The 24,105-nt window shown below is 51.0% G+C and overlaps 3 protein-coding genes and 1 long non-coding RNA gene across 5 annotated transcripts in view; 3 read left to right on the plus strand and 1 right to left on the minus strand.

Annotated features, from left to right (window-relative positions):
• Nucleotides 1-2,472, minus strand: part of HEATR1 (HEAT repeat containing 1) — a 34,086-nt gene extending 31,614 nt beyond the window's left edge. The window contains exons 1-3 of the mRNA XM_081114328.1: nt 2,379-2,472; nt 2,021-2,181; nt 524-740 (exon numbers count right to left, since the gene is read on the minus strand). Of these exons, the coding sequence (XP_080970454.1) occupies nt 524-740; nt 2,021-2,162 (359 nt within the window). The 5' untranslated portion in view covers nt 2,163-2,181; nt 2,379-2,472. The remainder of the gene's footprint in view (nt 1-523; nt 741-2,020; nt 2,182-2,378) is intronic.
• Nucleotides 1-24,105, plus strand: part of GPR137B (G protein-coupled receptor 137B) — a 499,787-nt gene that overhangs the window by 115,173 nt on the left and 360,509 nt on the right. The window lies entirely within an intron of this gene.
• Nucleotides 2,614-13,073, plus strand: LOC308535665. The gene is made up of 3 exons (XR_013997288.1): nt 2,614-2,746; nt 6,242-6,377; nt 13,004-13,073. It is a non-coding gene; the product is annotated as an uncharacterized lncRNA (long non-coding RNA).
• The window catches only part of ACTN2 (actinin alpha 2), a 43,323-nt gene continuing 34,828 nt past the window's right edge, over nt 15,611-24,105 (plus strand). The window contains exon 1 of one of the 2 annotated variants that reach the window (XM_081114333.1): nt 15,611-15,787. In XM_081114333.1, coding sequence (XP_080970459.1) covers nt 15,662-15,787 — 126 coding nt within the window. In that variant the 5' untranslated portion in view covers nt 15,611-15,661. The remainder of the gene's footprint in view (nt 15,788-24,105) is intronic. The other variant, XM_081114334.1, reaches the window with a different exon arrangement.

Genomic DNA, 24,105 nt, shown 5'->3' on the forward strand with positions numbered 1-24,105 from the left:
CCATTTATAAAATGGGGACAAGTGTCTCCCCATAGGAATGTCGTGAGTCCTGAGATAATGCACGCCAAGTGCTCACTCACCATGGGGCCTGGCGTATAAATGTTCGATACACGTTAAATTACGGTTTTCCTAGTTCTGGTGTTTCAGAGGATTGCTATTTCCCTTTTCCCCAAACCACTGACTTTGTTACTTTAGCAAGAAAGAAGTTCAGTGGTCCCCTCTGCCCAACACGCAGTAACAACTGCTAATGCAAAGCACCTCAGAACGGATGAGGTGCGACCTCAAGACCTGCAGCAGTCCTGTGCCGTGTGTCACTGTCAACAAAAACGAGTTTAACGGCAGACGGACCGGCTCGTCTCACCCTCCTCATGCTCATCTCACCACATCTCCAGGCATCACGTTAAGCCCTCGCTTACCTAATTTTTCAGCTTTCAGTGGGTACATGCTGTCATTACTTATTTTTTTTTTTTTTTAAAGATCAAAGTCGTCAGCCCCTGATTATTTCTGTAATTCCGCTTCCTACCTGTGAATCAGCCACTCCAGACACTTGTGTGCTGGCTTCAGCAGGAAGTAGGGGGACAAGTGAGTGAGGAACAACGAAATGTTCTCATCCAGCTGCTTGTTCACGGCTTTGGTCTGCACGCTGCGCGCCAAGGTCTTGGCGAGCTGGCTGAACAAGGGGGCTTCGAACTGCTCGAAGGCGGGATCGATGCCAAGCAGCTCCTCCAGGCCGGTGCACCCTGGGAAAAGGGCGGTTCCTTTAATGACCCTTTGCAAGGAGGCGCATCTCACCCCTCATTCGCAGTTTTACTCACCCCTCAAAGAACTCTGAATCCTTTTTGCGTGCACAACCTGTAACATGGTCCCAAACACAGATCCCTCATTTTCAACTAGAGAATGAATAATATTGCACCAACTAGGAGAACAAGAAGGACTTCCTACAGGGGCTGTGTTGTGTGTGTGTATGTGTGTGTTTAATATCTGCTACTAGAGGCCCGGTGCACGAAATTCGTGTGTGTATATGTGTGTGTGTGTGTGTGGGGGGGGGGCTCAGCCTGGCCTGTTCCCTCTTGCAATCGGGGGCCCCCTTGGGGGATGTCGGGCCTAAACCGGCCGCCGGACATCTCTCTCACAATCCGGCACGCTGCATGCACCAGTGACCATACTTTTCATACAGGTGAACGGCATCTTGCTGCTGTACGGGCAGCTACATTTTTTTGCCCTGATTATAAAAAGTAGTGCATAACATGATCCTTCGGAGGCAGTAGTACCATTTCCCCCACCTTATGGGTGGAAAAATTGAAGCAGAGAGAAGTTAAGTAACTGGCTTTGTCACACAGTTATAAGCGTCAGAGTCAGGGCTGACCACAAAATGTGCAAGCCAGAGTCCATGCATGTCATTGCGGCACCATCCTGTCTTTTCAGGGTTCGAGTAGCCTTGCCAGTTTTTCATTTTTATATCCAAGAGGCTGTTCCCAACATCGAGGGTAGGGTCCCTCGGCCTGGCCGGCAATCAGGGCCATCTGTGGGGTGACCCGCAAGCCGGGCGATCATCCCCTACCCACCCACCACCCGCCTTGCTTGGTGACCTGGTGCAGCCTGCTAGCCCCCATCCCCACCTCCCTCCAGATTGCCTACTTGGGGGGGGGGGGGCGGGAGCACACGCTCCTGCACTGAGCGACTGCCCCCTGACAGTCAGTGTGTCATAACGACCTGTCCTCCGGTTGGGTCGATTTGCATATTAGGGTTTTATTCTACAGGAAGGATAATAACTCGGCCCCTTGTGGCTGTCTCTCCTCTCTGTGCATTAGACGACCTCCCTGGCCCTGTGGTTGCATCTGTGCACGTAGATGCGTCTCGGGCGCCTGGCACACGGCTGTCATTCTCCTTCCCTAACAACCTGAGGCCAACAAGTTAGGATCCGCTGCGGGGGAGGGCAGGTCAGGAGAGAAAAGAAGGAAACACAGCCACACCCAGAAAGCCAACGCTCCCCGTGGCGTTCCAAGGGGCAGGAGCTCACCGATGGCAAAGGCGGTGTCCCGGTCGATGGTGGCCGCTTCCTTGGGGTCAAACAACAAAGAGGCAACTTCATCCCTGGACAGGAGGCTGGGGTCGCTCTGCGGGAGGGCGAGGCGCTGCAGCTGCTGGGCTAAGGACGTCATCTCTCCCGCGGGCGGGTTCCTGAGACACGGGCGAGGAAACGCGCCCGCCGTCAGCCAAGCTGTCTCCTCCGCCAGCCTGCGAGCAGCAAACGCCTCCCCCACCGGCAGCTGCCCGGCCCCCGGGAGCTCCAGGGCCCCTCAGTCCGGCTCCCGGGCTTCCACACCCGCGGACGCCGTGCCCTGCAGGACCCACCCCCGCCCCCAACCCCCACTCACCGGGAGCTCGATTTGTGCAACACTCGGATCGCAAACCCCTCACAGCAATTCCCACATGGAGCCCAGGGCAGCTCGCGACCGGAAACCCAGCGCACGCCTCGGGGCGGCTTCCGGTTCCGGGCGCTACGGCGAGAGAAGAGGGACAAGCTTCCTGGAAACGCAAACGACGGCTCCGCCTCCTGGCAACGAAGCCCCGCCTTCGTCGACCGAACTTCCGACTCCCGGTGCCACCCTCCCCAGGGGCTGGGCCTCTGCTCCCGGGTGGCGTCGGAAGGTTCCGGCCCCCGCGTGCCCCTGTGGGAGCGGGCCGCCCAGTAGCTCGCGTCAGGCAGTCGAAGCAAATGCAGGAGCAGAACCATGCATTGCAGGTACCTGTGCCGCCGCCCGGTCCAGCCTCCCAGCTCGTTGGAGGCCACTTCTGAGCTTTCTTTTAAATGTACCCCGTTAGCCCTGCCAGTGTGGCTCAGTGGTTGAGCGTCGACCTATGGGAGCTCATAGTTGATTCCCCGTCAGGGGCACATGCCAGGGTTGCAGGCTCCATCCTCAGTGGGGGGCGTGCAGGAGGCAGCCGATCCATGATTCTTTCTCATCATTGACGTTTCTATCTCCCTTCCTCTCTGAACTAAATTAAAAAAAAAATTTTTTTAAGATAGGACCAGAGTCCTAACCCCATTTGGGTACTTTTCCTACTAAAAGCACCTCCTTGAGAGACCTTTCCCTGGATGCCCAGCTTCCTGCAGACCCAGTCATAGCCCATATTTCTTTCTTTTTTAAAAAAAATATATATTTTATTGATTTTTTTACAGAGAGGAAGGGGGAGGGATAGAGAGAAACATCGATCAGCTGCCTCCTACACACCCCCTACTGGGGATGTGCCCGCAACCAAGCACATGCCCTTGTCGGGAATCGAACCTGGGACCCTTCAGTCCGCAGGCTGACGCTCTATCCACTGAGCCAAACTGGTTAGGGCCATAACCCATATTTCTTAAGGAAGTATGGTTTACTGCTTTCATGAAGGCCAATACATTTCTGAGCCTCCTGAGCAGCAATATATTCTCCAAGGTTTTTTTCTTTATATGTTATTACAATCATCTTGCAATATTCAGAGTTACTCTACTCATAGGACCAATTCTGACCACTTCCCCCACCACTAATCCACGGAGGCGGGATTGGGATGAATTTAGATGTTATTCCACTCTTGAGCAGAAGACCCAGACTTTCCAACCAAGCTCGCAAGTCTATTTGCAAACTGCAGAGGAATTTGCTATCGGGTTTCTTCATCTGTTCTTAGAACATCTCCGGCAGTCTTACTCAACCGTAGTTGTTATTTTTAGCTGCGTTTTGGAATTCACAATGCACTGCCACCCTGCTCTCCACCAAATCAAATCAAATACATGAGATTTTTGTTTGCCTGAGTATCTACAGCGACATTAGCTTTTCCCACATGTGTATTTTTTAAGTTTAATTTTAGTAATTAAAAGAATTCAAAGGGCAGGGCTAGAATTTTCAGATTCTAGGAATGCCCATATAATCATTGGCTATATTAATGTATTGACTATATTAATCATTAGTAAATTGTATCAATCATTAATATATGAAGGGAAATATCTGAAGGTAATTCAAAGATAGACTTTAAAAATAACATATAAGAGACCCAGCTGGCATAAGTCAATAGATTGATTCCCGGTCAGGGCACATGCCCAGGTTGCGGGCTTGATCCCTATTGTGGGGCATGCAGGAGGCGGCAGATCAATGGTTCTTTCTCATCATTGTTGTTCCCATCTCTCTCCCTCTCCCTTCCTCTCTGAAATCAATAAAAAGACATAAATTAAAAAAAAAAAAGAATGAAAGAGAAAGGAAAACCTTCTGGCACGTGGGCTCTCTCTGCTCCATTGTTGTGAGCACTCAGGCCCCCATCCATTCAGCGTATATAGTACAGGCTACGGGTGTCATCTGAGGTTATGCTATCTCCCGCTCGGGCACCTCTCCTCATCACTTTCCGTCCTCTCTGGCCCCCGAGGCTCATTTTAGCCATGGGTCACACGGCCAGCTTGTCTACAATGTCCCTGTGGAGATTCAGTGACCCTTTGCCCACTGTCCAGCGCCCCCACTCCAACACCGAGCGTCACATCCCATGCATGTGACTTAGAGGCGGGGGTCTAATAGAGGGCTTTGCCTGCAGCACGTGTTTCAAGAACGTGTGGCCCTAACTGGTTTGGCTCAGTGGATAGAGCATCGGCCTGCGGACTGAAAGGTCCCAGGTACAACCAAGGGCATGTACCTTGGTTGCGGGCACATCCCAGTAGGGGGTGTGCAGGAGGCAGCTGGTCGATGTTTCTCTCTTATCAATGTTTCTAACTCTCTATCCCTCTCCCTTCCTCTCCGTAAAAAATCAATAAAATATATATTTTTTAAAAAAGAATAAGATGTAGGCAAGACAGTTTCTGGGAGCTCGGGGAACAATCTGGCCACAGTACCCGGGGAGCTGTGAGCCACGTCCCATTTCCCCTGGAGGAAATGACAGAATAAGGGATCTCTCTGATGAGCAGGGACTCTGCCAACCACCCAGCCGGCAGCTCACCTGGAACGCCCAGCCGGGGACATCTCCCTGGCACAATGGCTTTCGTTTCATTGCACTTCAGTTCCGGACGCATAAACGTACAGCGGGAAATGCAGGGATAGAACCGGGGACAAGGAAAGCAGGCAGTGGAACCAAATGCTTTATATTTTTATTGATTTCAGAGAGGAAGGGAGAGGGCGAGAGAGAGAGAGAAACATCAATGATGAGAGAGAATCATCGATGGGCTGCCTCCTGCACGCCCCCTACTGGAGATGGAGCCTGAAACCCTGGCATGTGCCCTGACCAGAATCCAACCGTGACCTCCTGGTTCACAGGTCGACGCTCAACCACTGAACCACACTAGCCGGGCGGAACCAAATACTTTTAAAGAGCTACATGGACTTCACGGAATTTCCTTTAAATAATCCCCCGGGATCATCAAAAATAGGTCCCGACTGCCCTCGTTGGTCCTGCAGAGTCCTGGGTCGTGTGCCCCTTCTAACTTGAGCACCAACCCGGGCAGCTGTGGGCTCAGGGCAGGGGTGTCTGGCAGAGCAGCTGTGGCTGCCAGGCCTCTGCCGGGTTAGAATAGTAAACAGCTGTTTCTCAGAAACAGAGATAGGGCTAGCCACAGCCTCGCCTGCTAAATTTAAACTTAATAAAGCGCTTTCCTAACAAATTAGACCTGTGATTTGCAGCCAGGGTGGGGCCGGGAGAACTCTGTCCCCAGGGCATTGGGGGAAGGGACCAGCAGGTAGAGTTTGAGACCTTCCGGGTGACTCTGTGCCCCACTTGTGAACCCCGACGCCTCCTGGGAAAACTGGCGCAGACCTGGGAGGCTGAGGGAGAGCCGTCCAGCCTTGCCTGCAACGTGCCCACCATGCTCCTAACCCAGAGGTCGGCAAACCGCGGCTCGCGAGCCACATGCGGCTCTTTGGCCCCTTGAGTGTGGCTCTTCCACAAAATACCACGTGCGGGCGCGCACGGACAGTGCGATTGAAACTTCGTGGCCCATGCGCAGAAGTCGGTTTTCAGAAAGGAGATGGACGAAACAAGTCTACAAGACGAGTGTGGATGGGAGAGTTGGAAGGGGTCGACCTCAGCGAACGTACCTCCATCAGATTGACGACGTTTTTAGCAAAGGCCAGCTTAGGAGGACCCTCATTAACTTAATAACAGTGTACCTACCTATATAGTTTAAGTTTAAAAAAATTTGGCTCTCAAAAGAAATTTCAATCGTTGTGCTGTTGATATTTGGCTCTGTTGACGAATGAGTTTGCCGATCACTGTCCTCACCCTTCAGCCTGAAGCTGGGCGGCCCTTAAGGAAGAGGATGGAGGGAGGTGTCCTGAGTCCCGGCCCCTCCCGGGGTTGCCCGGGGAACTTTCCCACGCGCTGAGGGAGCCGCTGAAGAGGCTGGATTGGAGAATGAGAACGAGGTGAGTATAATTAAATGTTGACAACAGTTGACGGAGAGTCTTTAGAGGGTGAGTGTGGATGTCATCACCATGTCTTCCATAATCAGGGACGTGGGTAGACAAATGGCCATGCAGCCTGGAGCTGATGGTGCAAGTGGGTGCCTCCTGCCCCTGCGGGTCTCAGGCCCGGCCCTTCTCTGCGAGAGCTGGGGAGGGAGGCTCCCTCTGGCAGAGATTCCGGGCAGAGGGGAAGCTCAGATGCCATTGGTTAACGACCCACATGACCCTGAAAATGCAAATGTATAAAAGGAAACCCACAGGGAGCCTATGGTTTGCTGCTGCTATTTTCTGGCTGGTTAGCCAGGAAGAATTGCATCATGAGCATGGCTCAGTGGTTGAGCATCGACCTATGAACCAGGAGGTCACCATTCGATTCCCTGTCAGGGCACATGCCCAGGTTGTGGGCTCCATCCCCAGTGTGGGGCATGCAGGAGGCAGCCGATCCATGATTCTCTCTCATCATGCTTGTTTCTCTCTCTCTCTCTCTCTCTCTCTCTCTCTCTCTCTCTCTCTCCCTTCCTCTCTGAAATCAATAAAAATATATTAAAAGAAAAAATTACCTCCTTAGTGTCAATACACCTGATTTAGCTGCCTGGTGGTGTGTTTCTTTCTTGTAAATATCTTCCCTCCTCACCTAAAATGTAAGCTTTTGGGGGAGAAATTACATGTTTTGCCTCTTTATAGCCCCAACATGTAACATGTTACATATAGTCTGTGTATGTAACGAGAGCTCAACTCCTAGGATATTGTCCCCACATGACCATGAACAGCCACCTTTCACTTTCAGACGTATCCCAGTTGGGAGAATGCGTTTTCTGGTCTCCTGAAAAATAAATGACTGTGGATGGTGATGGTGGTGGAAAAGAGCCCTTGCTGTATTTTATTCTATTTTCATATATATATTTTTATCGATTTCAGAGAGGAAGGACGAGAAAGAGAGAGAGAGAGAAACATCAGTGATGAGAGAGAATCATTGATTGCTGCCTCCTGCACACCCCCTACTGGGGATCAAGCCCGCAATATGGGTATGTGCCCTGACTGGGAATTGAACCCTGACCTCCTGGTTCATTGGCGGATGCTCAACCACTGAGCCACGCTACTGGGGATTGAGCCCGCAACCCAACATGTGCCCTTGGCCAGTGTATTTTATCTGTCTTCTCCTCCTTCCCTTCTTCCATGTTACAGCCAGATTTTTGATGTTTGTTTCTGAAAACAGAACAACTAGTCATTAGCGGCTCTTTCACATGGAAATGTAGAATTATAATTTTCGTTTCAAGTCCAGCAGCGTGTTCGGATGAGATAATCATCGCCTGAAAAGCTGTCTGCAAAATATTGCTCTTCTCCTCTTGGCTCAGCTGAGAGAGACAGGGCAGGAGCCAGTTGGCACCGAGATGGTGGGGGATGGATCAACATTCTTCCAGTGGCCTTAGGCCCTGCAGGCCCAGCTGAGGGACCCCACCTGCCGGAGGGACCCCGCTCACTCCGCAGACGTCCTTCGAGCCATGGGGCCACCCCAGGTACGGCTGGCCGGGGAGGGACAGCAGGAGGTTGACTCCAGGGTATATCTGGCCCGTCTCTCGCCCAGTCCCATCCTGCCGGCACCTTCTAATTAATTTCCTTTCGATGTGCACGAATCCGTGCACCGGGTCACTAGTGGGACTATATAAAACCCGAGTGCTTTTATTAGCTGTGACAGAAAGGAAAACAAGAGGTATGCCAGTGTAGGAAATCCCATCCTAAAAAAAGAAGTGGATGTCTTCATTTTGCCTCCCCGGCCTTGACTCCGCTCCCAGCCAGCTCGCCCATGTGGCTGGTCTCACGCAGCCACGCCTTCAGGTTGGGCCCCTAAAATATCCCTTCTTTCGGAACCAAGACCATGGAGCAGCTCAGTCTGAGAGAGAGGCTGGGCAGAGGGGCCTGGAAGGCTATGATTCAAAGGGTGAAGTTCTCTGCCCTCAAAAATACGTATAGTTATGCAGTCAGACTGCTTTCTCCATGGAGGCATTCATCTTTGAAATGCAGACATCCAGCCTGGCTGGCGTGGCTCAGTGGTCGAGTGTCCACCTATGAACCAGGAGGTCACAGTTCCATTCCCGGTCAGGGCACATGCCTGGGTTACGGGATCGATCCCCAGTGTGGGGCGAGCAGGAGGCAGCCGATCAGTGATTCTCTCTCATTGATGTTTCTATCTCTCTCCCCCTCTCCCTTCCCCTCTGAAATCAGTAAAAGTATATTTACTGACTCACTGCAGCTAGAGCCTTGAGATGGGAGAGGAGGAAGTGAGCAAAAGGGGGCGGGTGAGACTGGATCCCACGCCACCCCATCGTGGCGGAGGGCTTGCCCACGTGTGCACACCAGCCTCTGCTGGGTGGATGAGCAGGCTGAGAAAATGCCTGTAACGAACTAAAAGAGCAATTTCTAAATAAGCCTGTTTCTTTGGGTGTGGAAGCAGCTTAAAGGTTCTTAGTACTTCTTAAGACTTTCCCAAATGACACGTGTTCATTACCTACAGTTTATCTGTAAAGCCTACACGAGGACCAGGACTGGCTCCGTGATTTATGGGGTGTAACGCACCGTTTTCACAGCTGCCACAGCTTGGTTCTCAGGGGTGAGTTTGCCCCCCATCCCCCGCCCCAGAGCAGCAGCTAGAGCCAGTGATGGCGAACCTATGACACGCGTGTCAGAGGTGACATGCGAACTCATTTTTTTGGTTGATTTTTCTTTGTTAAATGGCATTTAAATATATAAAATAAATATCAAAAATATAAATCGTTGTTTTACTATGGTTGCAAATATCAAAAAATTTCTATATGTGACACGGCACCAGAGTTAAGGTTTTTCAAAATGCTGACACGCCGAGCTCAAAAGGTTCGCCATCACTGAGCTAGACCATCTGGGAACTGATTAGATGCCCAGTCTCGGGCCCCATCTGAATATATATATGTCTTTATTGATTTCCGAGAGGAAGGGAGAGGGAAAGATAGAAACATTAATGATGAGAGAGAATCATTGATTGGTTGCCTCCTGCATGCCCCCTACTGGGGATTGAGCCGGCAACCCGGGCATGTGCCCTTGGCCAGAATCGAACCTGGGACCCTTCAGTCCATAGGCCAATGCTCTATCCACTGAGCCAAACCGGCTAGGGCCCATCTGCATTTTAACAAGCCCTCGGGGCGGGGGGTCTTTCTCATGCTCACGGGTTGCAGTGACTAATGGACGGATTTCAGAATGGAAGCGATCTTGGGGTCATGTGGCCTAACCTTCTCCTAGGATGATCTACTCATCCACAGAGCAATTTATGGGGCAGCAAATGGCCTATTTCCTCAGTTAATTACTCACAGTCACCTTCCCAGTAAAGCCAGCTCATATCCCAATTTTAAAGATGAAGAAATCAAAATGCCAGACGTGTTCAGTGAGTAGACAGGTGGAGCTGGGATGAAAGCCCAGAGCTCCTCAATTCTCCCCCCCCCCCCCCCCCCCCCCCCGCCCAGTGGCCCTCTCCTCAGCCTCCAGGTAACAACCCAGCCGACAGGTGCACTCCGCTGCCTCCACTCTCCACCAGGGTCAAAGTTCAGCAGGGGCCACACAGCCTGACTGCCCCGGGAAACATTCAGTTCACAGTGGCTCAGTTTAGCCCTGGCTGGTTTGGCTCAGTGGCTAGAGCATTGACCTGAGGACTGAAGGCTCTTTATAGCCCCAATTCTGGTCAAGGGCACATACCTGAGTTGCAGGCTCAATCCCTAGCCCCGATTGGGACATGTGCAGGAGGCAACCAATCAATGTCTGTCTCTCTCTCTCTCTCTCTCTCTCTCTCTCTCCCTCTCCCTTCCACTCTCTCTAAAAATCAATGGAAACGTATCCTCGGGTGAGGAGTAAGAAAAAAAGTGGCTCGCCCTAACCGGTTTGGCTCAGTGGATAGAGCTTCGGCCTGCGGACTGATGGGTCCCAGGTTCGATTCCGGTCAAGGGCATGTACCTTGGTTGCGGGCACATCCCCAGTGGGGGGTGAGCAGGAGGCAGCTGATCGATGTTTCTCTCTCATCGATGTTTCTAACATTCTATCCTTCTCCCTTCCTCTCTGTAAAAAAACAAAAAACAACCAAATATATTTTTAAAAAAAGAAAAGAAAAAAATTGGCTCAGTTTGGTGTATTGACAGGGACTGAGGGAGCATTTGATGAGAAGCTGGACTCAGAGGTGAAGCTGGGTCCCAGCTCGGCCTTCGACTTGGGGTTCACTGTCCCCGTCTGCGCGGCCGGCGTGAGAACGGGAGGCCTGCGCACTCCCAGGTCCTCCGTGAGCCTGTGACTACCCGCCTGTATCCTCGGGTCTGCCCCTGGCATTCCTGTCACTAAGTCACTTTGAAAGCCTTGGCCCAGCTTCTCATTTTTTCCACTCGGAGGCCAAGGCTATTTGTAGTCGCTCCACCTGTCGCCACGCGTGTTGGGCTGCCAAGGGCGAGCGCGTCTTCATGGCGAGCGCGGCCCTCGTTCCAGCCCCTTTAGGACACCCCGCTTTCTTTGAATGTCCATGTTGGGGACCCTTTCAGAATCCTCACGGCTCTTCACCTGCGCAGTGTCCCCTGGTAACTAATATTGGTAGCTGCATATTGAGTTTCTTTTAGGGTCTCGATTCATCCTCATTTGTAAAAGAGGAATCGTTGCTAATTTGCTAATTGCAAAATATGCTCGTGATTAAAGAAGTTACTGCATGAGTCTAAGCCAGTGGTTCTCAACGTTCTGGCCCTTTAAATACAGTTCCTCATGTTGTGACCCAACCATCAAATTATTTTCGTTGCTACTTCATCACTGTAATGTTGCTATTGTTATGAATTTTAATGTAAATATGTGGTATGCGGGATGGTCTTAGGCGACCCCTGTGAAAGGGTCTTTCGACCGCCAAAGGGGTCGCGACCCACAGGTTGAGAACCGCTGGTCCAAGCGGTACAAATGTTCTAAAAAGATCATTACAGCCCCGCTGGTGTGGCTCAGTGGTTGAGTGTCCACCTATGAACCAGAAGGTCACGGTTGGAGCACATGCCCAGGTTGTGGGCTCAATCCCCAGTGGGGGGCAGGGGGGCTGCAGGAGGCTGCCAATCAATGATTCTCTCTCATCATTGATGTTTCTCTCTCTCTCTCTCTCTCTCTCTCTCTCTCTCTCTCTCTCTCCCTCTCCCTTCCTCTCTGAAATCAATAAGAATACATTTAGAAAAAGAAAATAGAGAGATGCAAATAAGCGTCTGAAAGATGCTCTACGTCCGTGTCATCAGGGAACTGAAAATTAAAACAGCAGCGAGACACCGCTGCTTACCTGTTAGAATGGCTACGTCCCACCTGCTGTCGTGTTCCTTCCGCTTGAAGGATTTCTTTTACCCTTTCTTGCTGGTGATGAACTCCTCCAGGTTTTATGAGCCTGAAAAAGTACCTGCCTTCGTTCTGTACTATATCTTCACTGCGTGTAGAATTCTGAGTTTACAGTGTTCTTTTAATACTTGAAGATGGTCACCTGCTGTCTTCACCTCACAGTGCTTCCGGACTCTGCTGGAACCCTCACCTGCTTATAACCTTACCAACCCCCCACGCCCACCCCACACCTCCCGGGTAAACATGTCTTTTTTCCCCTGGCTACTGTTAAGATTTTCTCTTTATCATTGATTTTAAGCAAATTGGATAGGGCTTTCTTCATGTTGCTTGTGCTTCAGGTTCACTGATTATCTTGGATCGATGAGTTTATAGTTTTTGTCAAGTTCAGGACATGTTCAGCCATTATTTCTTCAAATGTTTTTTTTTCTGTTCCCTCCCTCAGCCTTCTTCTTGAGGGATTAGTCACTTGCATATTACGTTGCTGGATGTCCCCCCACTCACTGATATTCTGCTTTTGTTTTGTTCTTTAAATTCTTTTTTCTTGCTGTTACACATTTCAGTGATGTCTCTTGCTAAGTCTTCAAGTTCACCAATCTTACTGACGACCACTTTTTGTTGTTGTTAATCCTCATCCGAGGATATTTTTCCTTTGCTTTTTAGAGAGAATGGGATGGGGGGGGGGGAGGGGGAGGGACAGAGAGAGAGAAACTTCGATGTGAGAGAGACACATTGATTGGTTGCCTCCCACATGTGCCCTGACCAGGGCCGAGGATCAAGCCTGCACCGGAGGCTCGTGTCCTTGACGGGAAACGAACCCAGGACCCTTCAGCCCACGGACCCATGCTCTTTCCACCCCTCCATTCCCCGTGGTTCGCTGTTATGAACTCTTCGGAGTGTTTTCTTCTAAATACAAACATTTGAAAGACATATGTCATTTTCTTCCACAAAAGATATCACTTTTGCAGGGAAATCATGTTACATTCAAAGCGGAAGTTGCACACTAGTTCAGATAGTTTACTTCTAAGTTTTTTAAAAATAGGACTTATTATGTGTGACTGTGCATACAGAAATTCTGAAAGCATTCACAGGAATCTGTCAACACTAATTGTCTGCAGGGTTGAAGAAAGTCTGACATTTACAAATGTACATTTATAACAAACAAGTTGAAATACCTTCAAGCTGTTGAATAGGCAGACCCCCGACCTGTCCTTTGTCACTTTCTTAAGGGATTCTGAAGCCCCCCATCAACATCCTCAATTGGAGAGAGAACAGTGGGCAGAGGAGAATGAGTGTTGAAGACGTCAAGGATTTCATGTTGTTTTAAGTTCGTTCTTCGCAATAAATAACAACAATGGGATTGAATTTTATCTCTTCTTGATACTTCCTGCTGTCTGGTTCATGTGTTCATCGACCTTCTGACCGACAGCAAGTTCAATGGGAGCCAACTGTAGGCGGACAAAACGTTGAATGCAAAGTTAAACTGGATTAACAGATAAGATTTTATTTCTTGATGATCTATTGTTCTCTGCGTAGAACACCCCTGCAGCCATAGAGGCGCTCATTTGTCATAAACATAACAGGTACTGACTGGGAAAAACATATAGCACAAACCCACATGGAATAAATAGTTGAAGTTCCCCGTCTTTCCACCCTCCACTCCCCACAGCTCACGGTTATGAACACGTTGGAGAGTTCTCTTCTAAATACAAACATTTTAGAGACATATGTAACTTTCTTCCACAAGAGAAGTCACTTCTGCAACTCGCTTTTCATGGCTAAATCACGACATACAACTTTAGAGATGTTCCATCACTCCCTTCGTCAGCCTCTTCCACACCCAACACTTGTCCATATCTGTTGGGTAGATTCATAAAAACGGATTTTCTGGGTCGAAGGGTCAATTTACAGGTCTTGACAAATCTTTTCCAAAAAGATCGCATTGGAATGACATTTTAGAAAGAGTATACAGAAACATGCAGAAGTGTGTCCAGAAAAAAAAAATTAAGAAAGTAAAAAGACCGACCTGTTGAATACATGGGTTTTGTAATGACCCACTTTGTATTTGAGCTGTGTGAGCTTGGATGGGTTATATAAGCTCTTCAAGTCTTGAAAGTCTTTCTTTCATTTATTTCCCCCCACATAGGAAGGCACATCGGTGCCTTTTTTTAAAATCTCATCTGAAACTTGAAGTTTCTGCAGTTAAATTTGATGTCTAAGACGAGCAGATCTTGTCATTGTTGATCAAATTTCTCATAGTCAGATTTTACTGATAAACTTGTTCAGAGAGTATGATTTCAAACCCAAAATATAAACTTTAAATCCCAAGCATATTAGCCAACCGCTGTTTCCAGGGATACTTATTCCTTCAACAAAAATTTGAGCACCCAGAGCGAAATTGGCACAGTTTTAATCGCTGGCAATTCTAGCTGTGAACAGGACAAAATCCTGCCCTGTGGATTTCCCCATTCCAGCGCAAATGCTTTATTAACTGTTAATGCGATGTATTTGCTAATTTGCCACTTTTTGCAGAAATAAAACGAAGGGATGTAAAAATTCTAAGGAACAATAATGATAAATCCAGGCATACTCTCAGCTTGAAACACATCATCAACAAATTAGTAACCCGGAACCACAGTTGTGTAGCATCTGTGAGCAACTTTCATTCAATCAGAACACAAGCTTCAGGTAGTAAGAGCCCTGCCTATGAGCTCATCTCTATATCTCCAGTGCCTAACGCAGTGTTTAGGTTACAGCAGGCTCGTCATAAATGTGATGAAAATTTTCAAATTGTTTGTCCCAAGTGACCTTTCCGTGGTTCCTGCAGGGAAGAGCTAGCCAACGCTATCGGGATGAAAAGACTTGAGTGGACACATCAGGGCGAGGTGGACATGTAACAGGAAGCTGGCTGCCGGTCCTCCATCGTCAGTTCTTTTAAATGGATGAGGGGCAGGCGAGGACTGACCCTTCCCGCCATGGTTTGGGTTCCTGACATTTTAAGATGGTGGGTCCAAGTCCCTTGCCTCGATTTCCCCAGGTGAGGACGCAGAGGAGGGGGAGAGGAGAGAATCCTGTGGATCTCAAACGTTACATTTTAGGGGTGTATGTGTGACGTGTGTGAGAGCTAGCTAGTGAATGTGTTCAGCTATACGGAAAACGTGAATATGCGCACGATGTATGGAAAACGTCGGGGTGGTCAGGGACCCAGGCTGGGGGGATCCTCCTGGCCTGTGTACACCCACCCATCAGGGTGCTCACCCAGTTGCCCGCGGGTCCAGCCGCAGCAGCCAGAGGGACAGATGGGCGCGGTGGGAGCGGGGTCCCCGAGCCGTCAGGAGTCCCTGCACCTCGCACCGCCGCCCAGCTCCTGCTGCGATGCCGGCCGTGGGCGCGGATGAGCGGCGTGTGGGCGTGGATGGGCGGGAGGTAGACAGGGAGTGGGCGGGGCGAGGGCGCGGATGGGTAGACAGGGAGTGGGCAGGGCGAAGGCTAGGGTGGGAGGAGCGTAGACAGGGAGTGGGCGGGGCGAGGGCGCGGATGGGTAGACAGGGAGCGGGCGGGGCGAGGGCTAGGGTGGGCGGGGCGTAGACAGGGAGTGGGCGGGGCGAGGGCGCGAATGGGTAGACAGGGAGTGGGCGGGGCTAAGGCTAGGGTGGGAGGGGCGTGGGCGGGGAGTGGGCGGGGCTAGCAGCCACGTGACGGGGCGCGGGTATTAAGCGGTGCTGAGCCGCTGGCCGCGGAGCAGGTGCTTCGCCCCGACCCAGCGCCCGCCCGCCCGCCTCCTCCTCGAGCCTCCGCGCCACCGCCCGCGCCCACCGCGTCTCAGCGCCTCCGCCGCCGCCTGTTAGTCAGTCCAAGTCCGCCCGCAGCCCCCGACACCCAGCGCCATGAACCAGATCGAGCCCGGCGTGCAGTACAACTACGTGTACGATGAGGACGAGTACATGATCCAGGAGGAGGAGTGGGACCGCGACCTGCTGCTGGACCCCGCCTGGGAGAAGCAGCAGAGGAAGGTCAGCCGGCGTGCCGTGTCCCCCCGTGTGTCCGTGTCCCCCACGGGTCTGTCCCCCACGTGCCGTGTTCGTGCCCTCGGGCGCCGGCCGTGGGTCGAGCTGTCCTGGTCCCCGCAGCCGGGCGCCGGGTGAGAGGGGGCACGTCCGGGGACAGGCATGAAGCCAGGTGTCCTGTGCGCGCGCGTGTGAGTGACACGAGAGGACAAAGCGAACGGTGTTCAATGGTTCTGTCCGACTCCCATCAGACCAGACCCTGAGCCCGTGACCTTGGCCCCCGAGTTCCGCCTCCTGGCCCCGCTGTGCTCACAGGGCTGCCCCCCAACAGCCGCGGAAAACCCTTTCCCGAGTGTCCCGGGCTCCTTCGAGGGGGTGCTGCCTGAACCCTGGACACTCACGATAACGCCATGATGATTCACACTCTATTTATGGGTCCCTGAGGTCAGTGCCCGGGCCAGGGGCTGAGCCAGCCCTCAGCGCCCCGTGCCACCCCTGTTGGCACTCCCGAGGTCCCAGTGGAACATTCCACTCTTCAGGGTTTCTTCCTGATCCCTTGGCTGGGACAAGCAGGGATGCTCACCAGGAAGATAATCCCCCTCTTGCTGCCAGCGCAGACCTGCTAACCCAGCCTAGGAGGGCCTGCCCTGGCAGAGCAAGGCCCCTGTGCGTCCCCCTACTTGGGGGGTGTGGGGGGGAGGGTGGGGGGAGGGAGGGGGGAAGCAACATGGATTTCCCTTCTTAGGTCCTGCTGCTAAGTGGATGACCTTTGTTGACCACATGTGTGCATGGAAGTGTGTGCATGGGAACCGACACTGTGCGTGATCACACCGTAGTTCACGTGAATCAGTATAGGATTGGGAGACACATCCGTCCTTCCCTCCCAACAGAATGTTAGCTGGAAGGAGAGAGATCTCATATTTGGATAATTATTAAATAACCAAGCAGCATTTCTGTTTTATTGTCCACCGTCTCTCTTAAAATACCATTATTATTGTTGTTGTTGTTTTAAAGCTTGAATTTAGCTACATTTCATTTCCCACCTTAGTTCCTAAGACTTCCAACCACCCCTACCTTCTTGGAAACAAGAGAATGGAAGTCATAAGTAGAAGTTGAATCTATAAAGGAAAAAATGAAAATCTCAAACCTTCCATGGTCTTTAATGACTTATTGCGAGGGAGATGTGTGGGCTGAGGATTATTAATGTGTCATTTGGACGAGCTGATGCATCACCGATCAGCAAGATGTGAAAAAGTGACTTTGATTCCTAGCAGTGAGTGTTTCTTTAAAAAAAAAAATTTCTTACAATTTTGATTGTTACATTTTTCATGGGTTAAAAAAACTTCTTTGTTTTAAAGATTGCTTTGTCCAGTGTAATAGCTAAGGAATTGGACAGATAGTCGGGGTCATGTGGTCATTGCCCATCACTTTTTAGAATAGACTAATCACAGTGGCTTCTGTTGGTTTTTAAAGTATGGTACAGTCACAGAATAGAGCTAATGTCCGCTCCCAAATATCGACATAAGTCTTCTGCCATATTTAATTTTTTTAAAATGTATTCACAATATTTTTGGATATAATGGCTTTGCAATTTTTTTTAGGTGTTGGTTTCCTGTGTTACTATTATAATTGTCTAGCACTTGAAGTATATCATTAAGAGATGATTATACTTTCTGATCCCGATTCCAGGTCATGCTAGAACGTTCAAAAATGAGAATTTATTTTCTTTCGTAAGATAGGCTGAGTGTTGTAGACACTGGGAGGAAACACACAGGCCCGAGCAGCTCCGGAAGGACCTCTGCTTCCACTTTTGGTATAAACGACTCGGGTCCCGGAGATAATATGGACCCGCGAGGGCCGAGCAGCCGAGCCCCGGCCTCTATTTCTGTCCGATGAGACACGCTGTTGGAACAGGGCGAGGGCGAATGCCTTTGCTTCTATTGTGGGCCACCTTCTCCACACTTGCCATTTCAGTGATATGCCGGGTATGAGATCTGTCAACAGATGCTGGTAGCACATGATGACGTCCACAGGGTTAGGATGGACGCGGCGCCTAATTATAGCCAAGTGCAGAGTCTCAGGCTGTGGCCACCTTCACTGAGGAAGGACTTAGTAAAAGTGTAGCGCTGTTTTGTTTTGTTTTAAATAAGAAATTAAAAAAATATATGCATATATATATTGATTGATGGATTACAGAGAAGAAGGGAGAGGGAGAGAGAGAGACATCAATGATGAGAGAGAATCATGGATCAGTGCCTCCTGCACGCCCCACACTGGGGATAGTGCCTGAAACCCAGGCCTGTGCCCTGACCTGGGAATTGAACCATAACCTCCTGGTTCACAGGTTGATGCTCAACAACCAAGCCACACTGGCCGGGCGAGAGATTTTTTTTAAATTGTGGTAAATTCATATAACAAAATTTACCATCTTAACCATTTGCAAGTGCACAGTTCACTTGGGTTAAGCACATTCACTTTGTTGTGTAACCACTTCCTAAACTCGTTTTATTTTGCTAAACCCAACTCTGTGTACCCACGAGCCCATAGCTTTCCATTGTCCCCTCTCCCAGCTCTGGCAGCCGCCTCGCACCTCCTGGGGCTATGAATTAGCCCCTCCGGGTGCGCCCTGTGAGTGGGCCTTGCAGTATTTAAACTGTTGTGACTGGCTTACTTTCTTGAGCAGAATGTTTTCCAGGTTCACCCACGTAGTAACGTGTGTTAGAATTTCCTTCCTGTTTAAGGCGGAATACTATTCCATGGTCCGGAGAGACCACATTCTGTTTATCCTTTCGTCCGTCGAGGGGCGCCTGGGTTGCTTCCATTCTTTGGCTGTCGTAAATAAATAATGCGGTTGTGAACGTGGGTGTGCAAACATCTCTTTATGACTCTGCTTTCAATTTTGTTGGTTTCACCCCCAGAAGTGAAATTTCTGGGTCCTGTGATCATTGTTTTCAACTTTATGAAGAAGTGGGATCCTTTATCCAAAAGTGGGAAATGCGGACGATGTTGCATTTGTCATGGGGACGTAAAGGCGTTCCCAAGCACCCCCCTTCTCTCTCAGGGCTGTTTAGCAAACAGGGGTAGGAATATTTGTATTCACATAACATAGGCTCTTTGCACGGGACTTTAGAAACTTCCAGAGCTTCGATGTTTACAGCGGTTCTCAACCTGTGGGTTGCGACTCCTTTCACAGGGGTCGCCTAAGACCATCAGAAAACACATCTATAATTACATATTGTTTTTGTGATTTGTCACTATGCTTTAATGATGTTCAATTTGTAACAATGACATTGGGGGTCACCACAACATGAGGACTGTACTAAAGGGTCACGGCGTTAGGAAGGTTGAGAACCGCTGGTGTAGAAGCAAGCTTGCCCTGGCACCTGAGGACCACATTCAGCCCCTCAGCGCTCCGAAGCCCGATCCCGAGGTGACCGGCCAGGACAGCAATGCCGAGTATGTGCGCTATCTCCCCACGCAGGGCGCTGCGAGGCTGGCGCGGACCTTTTAAGGAAGTGGCTCCTGTTTCCGTACATAAGGGGCCTTGCATTCTTAGTATGTGGTCGGCTAGAGGATGGGTCAACGCCGCTGGCAGCTGTAGGAAGCATGGGAGTCCTTCATGGGGTCCACATTCAGACTTCCGATCGGCTTCCATCATTCCTAAAGAAACTGAAGTTCTGCATACGCACAGTTTAAAAAGTATATTTGTATTGATTTCAGAGAGAGAGAGAAACATCAATGATGAGAGAGAATCATCGATGGGCTGCCTCCTGCACACCCCCTACTGGGGATCGAGCCCACAACCTGGGCATGTGCCCTTGACTGGAATTGAACCTGGGACCCTTCAGTCCGAAGGTCGATGCTCTAGCCCCTGAGCCAAGCCAGCCGGGGCAGTAATGTGTTCATGTAACCAGTTAGCATGCTCAAAGCACCCTGACCTCACATCCATTATTTCATGGGACCCTCTCACCCACCCACAGGGATGAGGGCAGCAGCTGTGTCTGGATGTGTCTGCTATTCAAGATGTGACGGAGGGGTGCGGTGGAGGGGTGCGAAGAGGAGATAGGCTCCACTGAAGCTAAAGATGCAGCTTCAGCCCAGCTGGTGTGGCTCAGTGGTTGAACACTGACCTAGGAACCAGGAGGTCACGGTTCGATTCCCGGTCGGGGCACAGGCCCAGGTTGCAGGCTCGATCCCCAGTAGAGGGTGTGCGGGAGGCAGCCGATCCATGCTTCTCTCTCCTCATTGATGTTTCTCTCTCTCTCTCCCTTTCTCTTCCTCTCCGAAATCAATAAAAATACATTAAAAAAGAAGAAAAAGATGCAGCTTCAAGTTGGAGAGAAAATTGATGGGTAACTGGGCCAGGACGTAGGGGTCGGGGATGGTGGGGCGAGCGTGGGCCTCACTGTCCAAGCAGGTTTTGAGCCCCGAAGAGCCCCGTCCCTGGGGTGCCCGTATCGTTGGCAGAAGAGAGCGGAGTGGGTGCGGGCCCCTGCTGGGGGCCCCAAGCACACCGGCCAGAGGCGATGGAGGCAGCCGTGAGGAAGTCACCCATTTGAGAGCGATCAGGAGGGATTAGGAAACGTATTAAATAAGCCGGTGTTGTTCCAGGGCAGGCGGTGGGATAAACCCTATTAAGCAGATATGATCTCACCCTTCGAGCGCCCGGACTCCAAGCTCAAGACAGTGGCATTGACAAGTAAGACAGCTAAGGCGCAGGGACTGTTGGCGCACCGGAGACAGTGTCCGGCTGGAGAGCTAGGTATTATTTTTAAATTGTATTTTATTGATTTCAGAGAGGAAAGGAGAGGGAGAGAGAGAGAGAGACATCATTGATGGGAGAGAATCATTGATTGGCTGCCTTCTGGGGATCAAGCCCACAACCCGGGCATGTGCCCTGACCAGGAATCGAACTGTGACCTCCTGGTTCCTAGGTCGATACTCAACCACTGAGGCACACTGGCCCGGCGAGAGCTAGGTATTTACGTGGTGTGTTATCAGGTGCAGGGCAGTGACCTGTAGTGCTGAGGGGCACGTCTTGTGTCCACATGCCATGGTGTGAAGGAGGGCTGGGGTCTCAGGTGGCCTTCAATGTCTAGAGCGTGGTTCTCAACCTTCTGGCCCTTTATTTATTTTATTATTATTATTATTATTATTATTATTATTATTTTAAATATATTTTATTGATTTCTTACAGAGAGGAAGGGAGAGGGATAGAGAGTTAGAAACATCGATGGGAGAAACATCGATCAGCTGCCTCCTGCACACTCCCCACCGGGGATGTGCCCACAGCCCAGGTACATGCCCTTGACCAAAATCGAACCTGGGACCCTTCAGTCCGCAGGCTGACGCTCTATCCACTGAGCCAAACCGGTTAGGGCCTTCCGGCCCTTTAAATACAGTTCCTCATGTGGTGACCCAACCATAAAATTATTTTCGTTGCTACTTCATCACTGCCATGTTGCTACTGTTACGAATTGTCATGTAAACGTCTGATATGCAGGGTGGTCTTAGGCGACCCCTGTGAAAGGGTCATTTGACTGCCAAAGGGGTCGCGACCCACAGGTTGAGAACCACTGGACTAGAGGCAGTTATGGATGGGCAGGCAGGTGGAGGCTTGCTCTGGCCGGCACAGGTGCAGGAGTTCCAGGAGGAGAGTCGCCCTGTGACTGGCGCCCTCCTCTGGGGACTGCCCTGCCCCTAGGCCGCGCTTAGCAAGGAAAGGAACTCGCACCCCACACGAGATGCCCCTTGCGTGTGGGCTGAGGGAGGAGTAGGACCCTGAGCTGGACACTTCGCGGCTGCAGCTTCAGAGACTCAGAAGGCACCGCCGTGGCGCAGCTGGGACACCCACAGAGGCGGGAGCTGGGGGGGGTGGGCGGGTGGGAGCTGCCGCTGAGCAGAGGAGCTGCCGCGGAGAGCGCTGGAGCACAGTCTGGACTGGGCCCGTCTCCCTGGGAACAGCGCTGGCTCCTCCGGAGAGAACGGAGAGCAGAGAGGGGGTGCAGTGGGCTGGCCGCGGTGCCCGACGCATCTCAAAGGAAGGAGCATCATAGGACACGAGGTCGGTCTCTACAGACGTCGGGGAGCATGTTTTGCACACACACGTGTCTGTGTGAATCCACACACACACACACACACACACACACACACACACGTGCTCCTTCCCTCCCCACAGTTTTCTAGATCAGAAACTAGGGATAGTTTCACCTATTTTTTTGAGAGGAAGGGAGAGGGAGAAACATCAATGATGAGAGAGAACCATTGATCGGCTGCCTCCTGCACATCCCACACCAGGGATCCAGCCCACAACCCGGGCAGGAATTGAACTATGACCTCCTGGTTCATCGGTCGATGCTGTACCACTGAGCCACACCGGCCGGGTGAAACATGTCTCTAGTGGATGACGTGGAGCCCCGGAGCTGTTGCGATGTCTTTGCTTTTCTTCCCGGAGAAATACCCGCTGGCTGTTCCATTGGCCCGTCAGCCTGAGGGTGGGGTTTGAATGGGTTACCTTGCTGGAACAGGACCCCGGGGTCTTGGCCCCGTGGAATATGGGGTATCTGTTAGCTCCTGAGATAAGTTATGCCTCCACCGGAAGGCGTAACTAACTCCAGGATGTCAGACACAACAGGAGAAGAATTGTGGGAAGAAAGTACTTTTGTCTAAGAAAGCGGGAGGGACGCCCTGAGCATCCTGTGAATGTGGAGGGTTTCGCTCCCTCTGCCCACGTGTGAAGTCGGCCCCGACGGGATGTACTCTCTCCTCCTGCGCACCGATCTGATCACTGACCCTGTGACCCCCTCCAGGTCACAGGTCTGGGCCTCTCTTTGCTCCTGGGACCACTGCTTTTCCTGCTTTGAGTGGGGAGCTGGAGTCCGTTCTTGTCACAGATGACCGGGGATGAGCAAAGAACCTGGGCTCACAAATCATACGCACGCTCCCCAGTTACTGTCTACAGACATGTTTTGAAATGATCGCAGAAGCCCTGACTGGTGTGGCTCAATGGATAGAGCGTCGGCCTGCGGATTGAAAGGTCCCAGGTTCGATTCCGGTCAAGGGCACGTTCCCAGTTGGGGGTGTGCAGGAGGCAGCTGGTTGATGTTTCTAACTCTCTATCCCTTTCCCTTCCTCTCTGTAAAAAATCAATAAAATATATTTTAAAAAAATAAATAAAACTCTACTAACTACAGTAGTCATTTGTACACATGATTAAAGAAAACATTGCTGTTTTTTTTAAAAAAAAAAGAAATGATCGCAGAAGTCATAGGTATTCACTATAGAAAACGCAGATCCGCCCTGACCGTTGGTTTGGCTCAGTGGCTGGAGCGTCAGCCTGTGGAGTGAGGAGTCTCGGGTTCGATTCCGGTCAGGGGCATGTGCCTTGGTTTCGGGCACGTCCCCAGTGGGGGGTGTGCAGGAGGCAGCTGATCGATGTTTCTCTCTCATGGGTGTTTCTGGCTCTCTGTCCCTCTCCCTTCCTCTCTGTGGAAAATCAATAAAATATATTTAAAAAAAGAAATAAAAAGGAAATGCAGATCCTAGAAAAAAGTAGTGTTTCTGTCTTGCCATATTGCCTACCAGGTCACTTTATGCTACAATATAGAAGCATATATTTATGGGTTTTATACTGTCCTGTATAATAAAAGCCTAATATGCAAATTGACCAAATGGCGGAACCACTGGCAGAACGACCAGTCGCCATGACGTGCACTGACCCCCAGGGGGCAGATGCTCAATGCAGGAGCTGCCCCCAGCCCCCAACCCCCAACCCCCAGGCCAGCAGGGGCCCCCCTGATTGCCCCACAGATCGGCCCTGATTGCCGGCCAGGCCTAGGGACCCTACCCATGCATGAATATTGTGCACCGGGCCTCTAGTAATATATAATCGTCTGAAATGGCTCAGGATACGAACACTTTAGTATATATTTTTGTCAACAGTCTCATTCAGCATGAGCCCTGGGAAGAGTTTAATGGAGGAGATCTCAGTCTGGGACCCTCCCATGTGAGTGGGTAGGAGCTTTGGCAAGGCCCTGCTTCCCTGATTGTACAAATCCTTCTGTCACCCAGAGCTCTTCCCATATGTCCAGGACACCTGTAGACGCACCTGCTGGGGGGCCGTTGCTGGCTTAGAACTGTGTGCTCTGGCCCCAGCCGGTGTGGCTCAGTGGATAGAGCATTGGCCTGTGGACCAAAGGGTCCCGGGTTTGATTCCGGTCAAGGGCACTTACCTTGGTTGCAGGCTCCTTCCTGGCCGGGACCCTGGTCGGGGCACGTGCAGGAGGCAGCCAATCGCTGTGTCTCTCTCACATCCATGTTTCTGT

This window comes from Myotis nattereri (genome assembly GCF_964212035.1).
Source record: "Myotis nattereri genome assembly, chromosome: 20".
Lineage (NCBI taxonomy): Eukaryota > Metazoa > Chordata > Mammalia > Chiroptera > Vespertilionidae > Myotis > Myotis nattereri.